The 13,685-nt window shown below is 39.8% G+C and overlaps 1 protein-coding gene across 1 annotated transcript; it reads left to right on the forward strand.

Moving 5' to 3' along the window:
• Positions 1 to 194: 194 nt before the first annotated feature.
• Positions 195 to 11,786, forward strand: CCDC77 (coiled-coil domain containing 77). The gene is made up of 11 exons (XM_010186786.1): positions 195 to 241; positions 1,643 to 1,859; positions 3,149 to 3,291; positions 4,300 to 4,396; positions 5,644 to 5,710; positions 6,450 to 6,544; positions 7,846 to 7,994; positions 8,339 to 8,582; positions 9,510 to 9,635; positions 9,720 to 9,872; positions 11,612 to 11,786. Exons 1-11 carry the CDS (start codon positions 195 to 197, stop codon positions 11,756 to 11,758), a joined length of 1,485 nt encoding a protein of 494 aa, XP_010185088.1. The 3' UTR covers positions 11,759 to 11,786.
• The last annotated feature ends 1,899 nt before the right edge of the window (positions 11,787 to 13,685 follow it).

The raw sequence follows: 13,685 nt of genomic DNA on the forward strand, positions 1-13,685 counted from the left end.
GGCCCCCAGGGTCGCTTCCGCGCGGCTCTGGCCGTTTCCAGCAGGGCCTGCAGGGCGCCTTAGCTCCGGTTTCCGGTGGGCACCCCGACCCTCGCCATCCTCCCAGGGTACCCGAGGTCGCAGGCGGTCTGGCTGAGCCCCGGCTTGAAGCTGTCCCCTCCCTGTGGTGAGCCAGGCCCTTCCACAGAGGTGCCATGAGCGCGACGGACTGCTCTGCGGGGACCTCCCCTCGCTCCAGAAGGTAGTGTAGGGGCTGCCTCTTATGCTCACCCCGCGCTGAAACTGCCTTGGCTCTTCCCTTTCTGTCCGGTAGCCAGGCTTAACGTAAGCCACTGTTTTGTCTGCTCTTGTACCTCCTCTGATTCCTTATCCTTACTCCTTTCCATTTTCACTGTTCTTAGATTCAGTAATAAAGTATTGACCTTGTTCCTGTGTTACCTTCTTCTGTTGCTGTTATTTGATTTTCTAAGTGTGTTGTTAAAGGCGTTTCTGGGCACAGCTGGTGGGAAGGTTCCTGCATGAAGCAATCATATTATTGCATATTTCATCATTTCCTACAGTGCCCGGAGTTAAGGAGCTTGGCATGTTTTCACGGGTGTAGCATATTAGTTCTTATCTAAGCAGCTTTGGTGACCTGGTCCATAAAGGTCACTGCTGCTGCAGTGTCACCTGCTGGATCACTTTATGATCAAAACTCTGTCACTGACTCCTGCATCAGATTCTAAACCATGTTTTTGTTAAATTAAGCAGATTGTTAGTAAAGAGGCTTCTCAGCTTTAATTCTGTTACTCATGGTATCATTAAAAAAAAGCATTTATCAATGTAAGTAATGAAAAGAACACTTTCCAAGAGAATTTTGTATTCTGCATGCAGCTCTATTTGCAAATTTAGTGTTTGTCTGAGCAGACTAATGCAGTAACCATTGCTTAAAAGAAAAATCAGATATGTAATTGCACATGCATGTTCTTAATTTGACTTCTGTAATAGTGACATGCTTTCCAATTAGTAATTCAATGTGAAATTCAGTAACGTAGAAGCTTCCCATTCACTGTCAAGGGTAGACAAGCTATATGGCTAAGAACATCCAATACACCAGAAAGTAAAGAAGCATGTAGATTCTTAGACTTACACCTTAACTTACAGTGCCTGCTGCATCAGCTAAGATGAATTGTCTTTATACAACAGTCTGTCTTTAGAAATTGTTTTTTTCTCTTTGGATAGCAGATAGTGCCTCTGTCACAGGTTATGTCTTCCTGTTTATCTTGCAGCAGCTGCTGCTTCTAATTGCACAACAGTGGACTTTTTGTCCCCTTTGTTTTCTCCTTCTTTTCATGCCTTCTCTTCCTTTTACTACACCCTCCCCAAGTAACCCATGAAGCTTTCCTTCCATAATGGTTTTCTTCCTCTTTTTTCCACCTGTTGGCCCTGCCTCCACACCATAGTTGGCCTGCAAGCTTTTCTATATCAAAGCTTTAGTTTTCCTGAAAGCCATGACCTCCTGCTAATACCCAGAGCACAGACAAGCTAATCTGTGTTTAAAATAAGATGTGTTAAAATTGAAAATCTATTTTTAACTACTTTAGTAGGTTCTTTAATTTTATTGTCTGAAACTTTCATGTCATTAGAAACTGTTTCTGTCCAGGCTGGCAACCCCCCATGTCTCCTCCAAATATGCTAGTTCTCAGTCTCCAAATCAGGAGGACTGTACTCCTCTCCGTTCAATCAATGAGCGCTTGGCCTTTCTCCGTCCTTCCCGGGAGCTGCTGGAATACTACCGCAAGAAGATTGCTGACTTTGATGAGGAGCATGAGGATTTGGTAAAAAGGCTGGAGAGATACAAAGAAACGTATGATGAGCAGGTTAGGAAAAGCATTTTTGAATTATAATAGACTATATCTTTACACCAACTTAATGTTTTTCTGCAGTTGAAATCTCAGTACAGATTGTCTTAAGATTTACTAGTAATGTGGTAGAGCTGAGCTAAGAAGAAGTAAGCAGATTTCAGGGTTTGATTGTAAAGTCTGGTTGTCTGTCCCCTGTCAAAGGAAAACATGTCAAAGGGAAAGCATATTCTTCTATTCTTGAGTTATTATAGTTTGGTTATATCTTCACAGTGGGTTGTCTGTTTCTGGGGTTTTTGGGGTGTTTTGTTTTGTTTTTGTTTGGTTTTGGGTTTTGTTGGTTTTGTGTGGTTTTTTTTTTAATTAAAGCCTGTGTTTAGATGTTCAGTTCTCACGTTGTCCAACTTCATTCTCTTGTTTCTCATAGTGAAGAATGAGTGCTCTGTCATCCTAATTTAATGAGCTTTGAGATACGGATATGATTTGTATTTAGTGCAGTGGAATTCATAGGCTGTTAAGCAATAGTACTACACAGCAAATAAATGTGAATTTAAAAGAAACTCCAAAACCTAAAAATTTTTGCCTTTTAAGAGGAAGACATCTTCCAGAATGTCTGTAACCTGAGTGCTCTGATATACCTTATAGTAGGCGTCTTTGTAACCGTGAATGACCCTCTGGGAGCAGAGTGAACACTACTGAGGTGGTTGAGGTGCCTCTTCAAGTACTGGGCATGCTTGAGGCAGCTTGAAAGCTCTTGGGAAATATGTGGTGTACAAGTTACTTTCATTCCAAACTAGTGCTTTCTCTCTGACAGGAATGGTTTTCTGACAGGTTTGTTAGCTTTCCACATGAGGTGGAAAACCATTAATGAAACTTGGTAACTAGCCAGATTTCTCACTACTAAACCATACAGATATGTTAATGTTTATTCTTCAGTAATTTCTTTTAAAAGTCAGTGCAATTACAGAGGCTTTGCTAGGATTTTGATGTCAGACTCCCCACACCTGTGCCGCTCTGGCCACCAGTGTGAAAGAGCAACCACTGGAAACTGGAGACCCTAGCTTAGGCCTTATTTGACTGTTATAATGACAGTGATTCTCAGGGCTTTGAGCTGCCAGTTGAAACATTTTTTAATAATTTTTCCAGTACTGCCCTCATCTGGTCAAATTGTGTAAGAGAATAAAATAATTGACTTGAGGTGACAGTTGTTCTATACCGGTTACAGGCTCAGGGCATAAGCAGTTTGAAGTCTGTAAGTGTTGCCCAATGCTCTATATCATTTCAAGTACCTCATCCTCTCTACCTAGCACAAATTGCAGTGGGAAGTACGCCAGCGAGAAGAGGAGATTGCAGAGCTGCAAAAGGCTCTGAGTGATATGCAAGTCTACCTCTTCCAGGAGAGGGAACATGTCCTTCGTCTTTACTCGGAGAATGACCGTCTGAAAATCAGGTGTGCTGTCTAGATGGTGGACTGGGTCTCTGGCAGTAGCAACTGTATGCATTATATTCTAGTTGTCATCCAGATCTGGAGTCTTCAGAGAAGCAATTATGCTACACTTGCTGGAGTATAATTGCCCTGGGATTTTCACTCCTGTGAAATTATACCAATCTGGGAGGTGCAATGCAATCTGTCGGGCCACTAAACATGTTTCCACTTATTATTCCTCTGCTTCCAGTAGTGAATGAAAAAGCAGAAGCTGAACATAGATTCAGATTTGAATTGTGAGTTGCCAGTTTGAATGTGGAGGTTCTGATTTAAGCAGACGTTGCACTTACCTAGCAAAACTTCCTCCCACAGCCCTAAAAACACTTAAGCTCAAATAGAAAATACACACTAAAGCAAATCCCTTCCCCTGACTCTGTGATCATGTTGACAACCACTCCTTTTTAATGCCATTGAGTTGGTGAACTGGAATATAACCTGTTGTGTCAGAGTAGCTGCCAGTGGCAAAGGAGTTCCCAACCTTCTTTGGAACATCTGTGGGTGATAATATCAAGTTTTCTGTTAAAGCTTTGAGAACTCAAATCAAAAAGGTGTGTTGGTGTGCTTTGGCGCTTCTCAAAAGCGTGATGAGAAGTCTGATACAGCCCTTAATGCAGTTTGCTTTAAAAACAACAGACAATCAGTTGAATGAAGTATCTGAAACAATATTAGGTTGTTCATGACTCTGGAATGTCAATTCTTTACCACCATGTGCTATTGCTCTATTTGCCTATGTAGTATTGACATATTTGCAAAGAGGATTGCTCTCCGATGCCAGCAGAATTGGTGGTGTTCTTATTATATCGGCAACATCAATAGTGTCTTTGGGAGACTTATTTTCTAAAGCTGTATTCTCAAGGACTTCAGCAGTTTAGAAACCTTGTAGGTATTAATCAGTAAACTATAAGAACAGTCTGTCCCAACATCTTGACATTTTAAAATAGCAGTGTGCTGACCACCTTCTTTGAATTCCAGGGAACTGCAGGACAGAAAAAAAATTCAACATCTCCTGGCTTTAGTGGAAACAGACAAAGGAGAAGTTACATATTTTCACAAGGAGCCTCCACATAAGGCAAGTTCCATTTTTCTGTAGAACTTTGGTTTTGATTGTAACATGAAGATCTTTACCCTGGAGACTGACCACAGACTAGATCTGTCCCACAAGTCAAAAGTTGCTAAATGAGCCCAAAGTAGGAGGGATCTGTAGCTCTACAGCAACATCGGGCTTTAGTATAGCTGCTGACAGATAAGTAGGAACAAGCTCACTAGAAGTAGGTCCTGTTACCCTTTCTGCCTTCAAACCATACCTCCACATCAGACTCCTAAATGTCAGATAGGAGTCTGAAGCTATCTGGCAAATGGTCACTGAGAAGCTGGAGAACACACTAGGAAGAGAAAAATTAAAAAAGGAAATGCAGAGATTTACCAGGTGCGGTGTTTGAAGATCAGCTGTCTCAGAGTGCCACAGTAAGGTGGTAATTAGGGCCTTAGTAAAGAGTAAAGCAATGCTGTGGTTGCTGCAGCAATTTCCTGGGCAGGAGACTGCAGAAGAGCCGTCCCCTCTAGGCAATATTGTATCACATTTTAGAGGAAATGTCAAATTGGTTAAATGGCAGTGCATATGAAGGACAGTGTAGTTGAACCTACTAGAAGTTATGAATGATTGAGGCATACAGAGACTGACTGAATATAGGATTTGTCTTGGGACAAGATGCAGAAAAAGGCTAAAATCTGCTGCAGTAGAAGAATCTCGCAGAAGCTGTAAAATTCCCTGGTAGCTCTAAAATTAGGCCTATAATAGCATTGACCTCAGGATAAGCATTGGGGTTATAACCTGCTCGTTGATGACCTCCTGTTTTTGTTAAGTGGGTTTCAGTTCAATGGTTGAGTTGTTTCAGTAGTTTTATTGGTTAGCTTTTATCCCAGGCTTTTTCAGTAGCTTGAGTGAATGTGCTGATAAATCAAGCTTTGTGTTTCTCTGTCTTGCTAAAACAAGGCGTATGACATAAGGAAATAACAATCTTAATCTTCACCTTCACCTTCCTCTTCTCTTCTCTGTCCCCCAAATGCTCCATTTCCTGCTAAGGGTGCTGATTTTCATCCTAATGAAGCCAGCAAAGGCAGAATTACTCTCCAGTTGCTTCTATGAAAAGTAACAGACATGAACATTACACTTGTGAATGTCTTCCTTGTCTTGTAGAAGTAAGGCAATGCTGTTTTCTTGGACATCTTATTTTACTCTTTTAAGATTTGTTCTTGACCATTGCAACTTTGGAGAAATCAGATGTTCAGCGCAGATATCTAATCTTGTTTCTATAGGTTACTGTTCTGCAAAGGCCAGCTAAATCCAGAGAGCCACAGGAACAAAATGATACTTCTTTAACAGGTACTACACCAAGCTGATCTAACAGCAGCTCAGCTACTGATACTTGTTTCTGTGTGTGTGTGTGTGTCTGGTATACCAAAATATTTCCTTACTGTAAATACTTTAGTATACCTCCATTAAGTTCCCTAAATATATCCATGTGTACGTACATATGCATGCAGTACTCTTGGCTTCCCTTCAAAATCTTTTAAAATAACATGAGATGGTTCTCATGTCTGTGATCTGCTGGTATGACTGTGAAATGTCTGTTCTGCAACCATGCAGGTACCGACTGGACAGGCACCCTTAGCCACAGCCATTCCAAGGTGAGGGCTTCTCCCTGCCTTTCATGTAGACAGACTGCATGCCTACTTACTGATTTTCTCTTATGAAAGAACTGCCTTTTCCAAATCGACTGAAATTAGCTAACAAGCTGAAAATCCATTCAGGGCTTGATATTTGTGCAGCTGTGTCATCTGCCTATTCATCATTTATCTGAGAATATTTGTTAAGCTTGCTTTCTATATATGCCAAGAAAATTTGTAGGCTGACTAAATATTGTGATATTAGTGTGGGATAAAGGTATGTGACCACTGTAAGTTCTGAAGCTCTTTTCTCTTAGAAGCCCTTCTGACTGTAGCAGTGGCAAGCTTTCTCCTGTTCTTGTAGGCCTGCCTGAACATACAGTATTTCATGCTTGGAAAGGTACTGCAGGTAGATTGGAAAACCCTTTTCTACTTCTGTTAAATTTCTGCAATAGGCACCAAGAGGAGCACTTCAAAACCAGCAGCAAAAGGAGAGAAACCAGAAAGTCCTGAGAGATATCGGAGAGATAATCAAGCACTTCTACTTCAGGTAAAAAGATTTGCTAACCAATGGACATAACTCTTGACTGTCCAGAAAATTATGATAGACAAATATACTGTCTGCTTAGATAAGATGTAGACATACCAATTTTCAGTCTCCACTGTGGTTTCTCACTTCCTGTGACTTTACTTACTGTTTCTTTGCATTTAATTTAGATTAAGAACTTAGATTTAGATTAGAATTTGGGTCTGATTCTGGAAGCTTTACTTAAGCAGATGCTCCAGTAATGTCAACTGGAATCTGGTGCCCTTAAATATAGAATGTGTCACTGATGTTATCTCCCGTAATTTGATTATGGCTATCAATTTACATTAAATCCACAGATCATCTGCAGGGTTGGGTATTTTGTGAAAGGCTGACAAAAGCAATGTTTCTGAGATGGAACTGGGCAGCCCCAATGAAATGCACTAACTAATACAATGAAGTGTTCCCTTTGCTAGACTTCAGTGAAAGATAGCGTGTAGACAGCATGAAAGAATGAAAGATAAAATGTGCGGAATCTTGAAATGGGGAAGACACCAGAACCCGTATGTAAAGTATGAGAAAGGATGAGTCAAGGAAAGCAAATTAAAGAGCAAACTTGTACAGCAGATAGGTTTTGGTTTTTGTTGTTTTGTGGTTTGTTTTTTTTTAACCTGGTTGCCAGTTAGCTGTCTCACAACATTTATTCTGGAGCAAAAGCACCATACAAAACTGTCATAAAAATAAGAAATCTAAATTCACACCAAGTTTTTTTAGATAGTTTCTTACACATAGGTCAGATGCACGTTTTTCAATTACTTGTTCCAATTTATGTCTTCTAGACTATGTGCCCTAGATGAAGATTCTTTGCATCCCTCTCTTTTGCTCATTATCTTGTTTACATTTAATAATTCATTCTGGTTGAGTAATTTATTTTGTTCAAGATAAGTAGTCTTGCTGCCTTTCTAGAATTTGGGTATTTGTCTGTCACCATTTCACTGGAAGATGATAGCGTAGGACAGAAGTGTCTCTGCGTATTTCACAGGATTTGTCACATCTGTGTGCCATTTAAATCTTTCCAATATCTTCTATTTTTGTTGTTTATAACATGCCTGTCTTGCCTATAGCATGATTTTTTCTTTAAATGTTTTAGTTGTTTGAAATACTTAGCATTAAAACAAAGCTAAAAATTTGAGGAATTGGAACTCTCAAAGGTATTCTTGGGTAGGTTCTTTGATCTGAATCCTGGAGTTTAAAAGGGACTTGCAAGGGCAGTAGCAGAGCTGCTGTGGAGTCTTATTCAGTATTGTCTTTGTATGCCTATTCAGGTGGAGGCCCTGCAAGCTCAGATAGAAGAGCAGACACGATTATCCAAGGAACAGCTTGAGGCACTACTAGAGGACAGGCGGATTCACATGGAGGAAGCCCAGGTCCAGCATCAGAGGGACCAGGACAAGATCAAAACTATAACAGATAAGTGAGTGTGAGAGAATGACTGTGCTGTAGTTGTGAAATGAGAAAGGAACAATAGAAATATTTTGGCTTTCAGTTACACTACTTGCTGCAGCAGGCAGAAAATCAAATTATGCAGCCATCTGCTTGGTAGTAGATATGAAAGGAAATGGAGCAATTTACATATCAAAAGTCCTATTTCACATTGGAAGAATATTACATCTTTCATTAGATAAGATGAGCTAAATTCATTAGGAAAGCACCCATCTTTTTCTTCTATGCTTCTTCCAACTTGCAATGATGAATGAGGAAATAAAGGTATGAACTGGGAAAGAAGTGAATTAACTCCACTGGGATTCCTTTTTACAGACTCCATAAGACCCAAAATCTCTTACATGAGAGTACTCGTGACTTTCTTCAGCTCAAGTTTGATGCCCGAGCCAATGAGAAAGCATGGATGGCAGAGAAGGACATTCTATTGAGGAAACTTAACAAAGATCTGGATCAGCTTATTATCAGCAGGCAGTCAGGAAGAAAGAAGAAGCAGAGAGATAACAAGAAGATGGTTCGAGCAGATGATGGAGCTTCAAAAATCCACAGCAGAGAAATAAAGGTAATTGTTTTTGTCCTAGGTAGAGGCTTTTTAATAATCTTTGACTAGAAAATCAAGCATCTGGGTTTTGCCAAGATGGGCAGTAGCTGTTTCAAAGCTCTGGCTTGCCATAAGTTACATTGTTGTTTACACTAATGTAAAAAAACCACAAAACAAACAAAAACCCTAAACAAAATAAAACATAAAAAAACCCCAAAACAAAACTCTCCTGCCTCAAAATCAGTGTTGTTTGCAAATTTCAGATAAAATGTATGTTTAGGATTTATGGTAGCATTTAACTGTCAGTTTCTTTTATGCCCAGAGCAAATCCCTACTTCTCTAAGCCACGTGTTGTACAGGCCAAGTGTTCTTAACCTGCTTGTTGCAAATGCCTGTCTTTCAGTGTAAATGCTCTCAGCTAATGGATTTAGAATGTAGTGCCTGTATCATCTTTGCTGCTGTCAGAGGCAAATAAGTCCTTGCAATTTGTGTCCCTCAGCTCTTCTACAGTAGTCAGGATTTTTTTTTCCACTTCCACTAGTATATTTCCAATGGGTAAACAGGCAATAAGAAATCAGAAAATGAACTGGCAATGGGAATTGTTTTTATCTACCACTGAATGCAGATTCTTCTGAAATGCACTAGTGTGCAAGCAGCTGTGACAAGGGGAATTGCAGCATTAGTTGAATGTTATTTTTAAGGGGAAGAGGATAGAGACCTTTAACTGATGGTGAGCTGTCATGCAGAATGATTACCTAATTTAAAAGTTTTGGTAACGGAAGTGGTGTTACAATATTGTCCTTACCTAGTTATTTCATTAGTTGTAGCTCCAGCTGTTAATTTTTATTTGCCTGTCATATTGTCAATCTATCACACTTGCTTTTCCAGAGGAGGGGAAATTTTGTGAGCACTGACTTTTGAGCTGATTCTCTCTGTCCTATGTCCTAGTCACTGCAAGAACGGCTCATGCAGGAACAGCACCTGTCAAACATGTATAGAGAGCAGTGTGTCACCCTGGAAGGTGAGCTGGCTAGGGTTCGTGAGGAGGGAGACGTTGGCAGAGAACTCTTTAAGGTAATTAGTCTGTAATCATCTGCTAGCTATGTAGAGGCTTACAGCCTCTCTTCTGTATACCCTATTGAGTTTTCATCTCCATAGGAACGCTCTGAAAAGTTGGGGAAGCGCCTGAAGCTGGTAACTCAGCGGTATGAGGCCTTGGAAAAACGTCGTAACATGGAAGTGGAAGGCTTCAAGAATGACGTTAAACAGCTTCGGCAGAAGTTGAAAGATGTAGAGGAGCAGCTTTTTAAGGTAATAGCTAAGCATTTCTGAGGCAGGCTGTTATGGGCTTACCCTATAGAGGTGTATTCTCAGTATTTAAATGCAATATTTCCCTGGAGTTAAGAATACTATTTCTTTCTTAAGTGCTCCTTAAGATATTAATATTTGATTAAAACTTGCCCTCTTATGTATATTATGAAGCAAAAAAGATTTTTCATTGTTAATCAATCAAGCATCAAGCTTACCAGGAACTGTTCTGATTATACTTTAGCTGTGTCTTTTTCTTATCTGATACCTGTAGCTCATTTAGCTGTCTCAAAATTGCAAGGCAATAGTTTGTTTTACAAGTATATCATGCAAAGAAAATTATGATTGGTTTTCTTTCTGGAGGCCATAGTGTTTGATTTTGTTCCAGTAAGAGGCAGATCAGTGACTTAAGCATTGTGAATATCCTGTTTATTATTTGTAAATATGTAATTTCTAACTCTTCAAAAATCACTGCAGAAACAATGGGTGGAAGTTGGAGCTGTGTACTCTGTAGTAAGATGTAGGGTCTAGATGTGTAGATGAACATCAGAACAGCTTAGAAAGGAAGCCACAGCCTTGATACTGCCTGGAGTTTAGGTTGTGATATTTATGTAAGACATGCTTGAGAGGATGACCAAGGCATAGTTTTTGTCCACCTAATGCTTAGGCGTCTGTTTGACGGTGCCACTGATTCACTTGTCTTCTCTGCTTTTGGTACACAGTTCAGTTTATTTAAACTAACACATTTGTCTTCGCTAAAGGCTTGGGTTTTTTTTATTTGGCTGTGAGTTTAACTCTTGTATTTAAGGACTTAACACCATATGTTAAAGGCGGGGGAAAAACTTTATAGCACCTTTACTAGAGACCTTTGTGTGTTGTGGCTGTGGGTGTGCTCTTGTGTTCTTAATGGCTTTACACTTTTAACCACAAGAGGGCAGAAGAACAAAATATTATACTTGTTTGAGGTCTCCAGCATGATCTTTAAATAGTTTTCATCACTTGAGGTTAAAATGACTACAGATTACTAAATTCCCTGATTTGCATATTAAAATCTTTGACCGAGAACTACATTATGACAACGAGACATCCTAGAGAGTCAAGAGAAAAGAGGGATCTGAGAGCAGCTGCCAAGGGTGTCCTGCTCTGCTGTAGACAGTGACTGGGCTGGTACGGTATCCAGTTCCAGGGTTGCAGGAAATGGCAGCCCTGGCTGGCTTGCCTTCAGGAATTCTGATTATCCAGCAGCCTTTGTTCAGCTCAGTATGGGCCTTGTGGCATGGCCTGAGATTTGGTGGTGTACTTGAACTGCTTTTGAATTGTATGCAGTTCAGAAGGCAGCAGGTTGGCCACAGCAGTTAGACCACCTCTAATTCTAATAGCAAAAGGAACTAGATAAAAGATAGTTGATAAATATTTTAATTTGCTTCTTTCTTTGGGTCTCTGAATAATATAGGCATTAGAAAGGTGTCAGCAGGTAAACTTCATTATATTCTATCCAGATTTCTTCCTTGCTTGCAATGTAAGACCATGATATATGAAAGTTTTGTTCTTTATTTTTGGTTCTGGAGTACCTTTCTATTGGTGATATGTGTTAGCCTAGTGATATTAGCTTAAGCATCCTCTTTACTAGCTACAGAGGCTCTCCTTTAGAGTTCTATCTATCATATCCTTATCACAATGCTCTCTAAATTGTATTCTGTACAACTTTGTTTTTCTTAATCTGTTTTTCTTTTCCTTTTTAGGTGACTCTAAATATTGGGCCAGACCAGGATCTTGCAATTCTACATGAGGTCCGACAAGGAAACAGACTTACCCGTAAAATTCAAGGAGAACTAAAAAACTTAAAAGCAAAAATCTATACCTTAGAGAATGAACTACGTGTCTGCTGAAGCTGAGGTATTAGCTGGCATCTTAGTTTCAGGAATGGGACATTGCTAGGCTGGAATAGTCATATGTGAGAGCAGCTCCTGCCTGTCTGTTTCCTGGCATCCAGTGATGGGAGGCTTGAGGAAATCTGCAGTTAATGTTATAACACTGTGCATGAACCATTCCTAACGTGCCAGGTTATATTGCTGTTTCATCTGAGAGATGGCAACTGATAAGACTGACATAGAAAGTACATGATGACTCATATATCAGGAATATGCTTATGACTTCATCATACCTTCCTGTCTGTTGTAGGGGTCAGTGTATACTGATCTTCAGCTTTATTTGGAACATATTATAAGCCATATGAAATTAGTGATCACGGAAGGATCCAGTTCAAGATCTGAATTGCTCGTCTGACCTTTTCCTATGTGAGGAGCAGCTTCAATGATTACTGTTTTGGTGCTTAGGCACTTCAGGATGTAACTGGAAATTTTCTTTGAAAAGGACTATGTATAGAAAGTACATGCTAAGGTGTATTACATCTGACTCTCCCCTTGACAGTGTAACTATTTTTAAATGGCTTCCTTTTGCTTGGTTCTAACCTAATTGCAACAAACCCAACTGATTTAATGTGGTGGGAAAAGATAACCTGTTACAGAACTCATCTGCAAGAACCAGCAACATCTACACTTGTTTTTAGTATTTTGGGGAAGGAAAATATTACGCTATTGAGTGTCATCTTCTCATCCCCTTTCTCTCAGTTTATCTTAACACACAGAGGAAGCCCATAACAGAAGGCATCTAGTATCTTCCTTAACCACAGTTCCTAGCTACCTTTGCAGCTTGAAATGATATCATGGTTATGTACCAAAAATCATGGTCAGCTTTTGCTTACAACAGTTGTTGCTATTGAACTGTAACTGAAATTGAGATGAAAGAGCAAGTGCCTAGTTGCTTCATGATAAATATAACTCTAGCTGTATGATGATTATCTTCATAACAGACATCAGGACATCGCAGTTCTAGAAAACAGGTGAAATAACGAAAAGGGTTACAACATGGCTTCAGCCCAATTTATAATTGCAGGTGTTCATGCTTTTACTGTAGCATCAGCAAATCTTGTCCATCTTGTAGACTGAGAGCAGATCTGTGTTGGAAAAGGGATCTCAGTGCCTCTGTTTTCTACTGTACATTTCCTACCTTGTTAAATTTGATAGAAGAAGAATATTTTTCTGAGGTATACACTTAGACTACCAGTATTTCCTTTCCTGTTGAAAAGAACTGTGTGTGTGAAAGCAGGCAGTTTCTTTTGGACACAGTGGTGGCCATGGAGATCTTCATTCAGTTTGGGAGAGATAAATATGCAAAAGATGTTTTTGTGGTGTCAAGATTTGGAGAAAGAATTGTTTTTATAGCACCAGCTAAAGCAGTGCAGGAGGAGAAATTCCCTTAAGAAGTCATGGCCAGCTTCAACTGTGTACCCGTTCCGTGACAAGTTTACTGCCCCTTATGGTCCTGTGCTGTGGCTTTTATTTTGTGTGTGTTCTTGAGGTCAAATTCATCAGAGACAGACTTTAGTGTGGGTGGCTGACAGTCTGCACCTAGATGCTCAACTATTACTACAACTTACAAGAGGCTGTCTTAAAGTATGTATGATTAGTTTAGTTGAAAATGCTGAACTGGTTCTGAAACTGAATCATGAACACCTTGGGTGCCGATGCTATGTGGACAGTCGAGGAAGGTTATTAAATGTTGCTATCCATCATCTAGTCTTACTCTTTCTTACTCAACTAGTGCTTTGTCAGATAAGGCTTGCTAATTATGGTGAGTTTGTATGTGAAATAACATGCTACTATTTTGAAGATAAGATATCAAAGTTATCACATGTCCTGGAAGGTTGCTTCTGAAAATTGCTGCAGAATGAAGTATTAGCCACTTATTCAGCAG

This window comes from Mesitornis unicolor, unplaced genomic scaffold (assembly GCF_000695765.1).
Source record: "Mesitornis unicolor isolate BGI_N332 unplaced genomic scaffold, ASM69576v1 scaffold7116, whole genome shotgun sequence".
Classification (NCBI taxonomy): Eukaryota; Metazoa; Chordata; class Aves; order Mesitornithiformes; family Mesitornithidae; genus Mesitornis; species Mesitornis unicolor.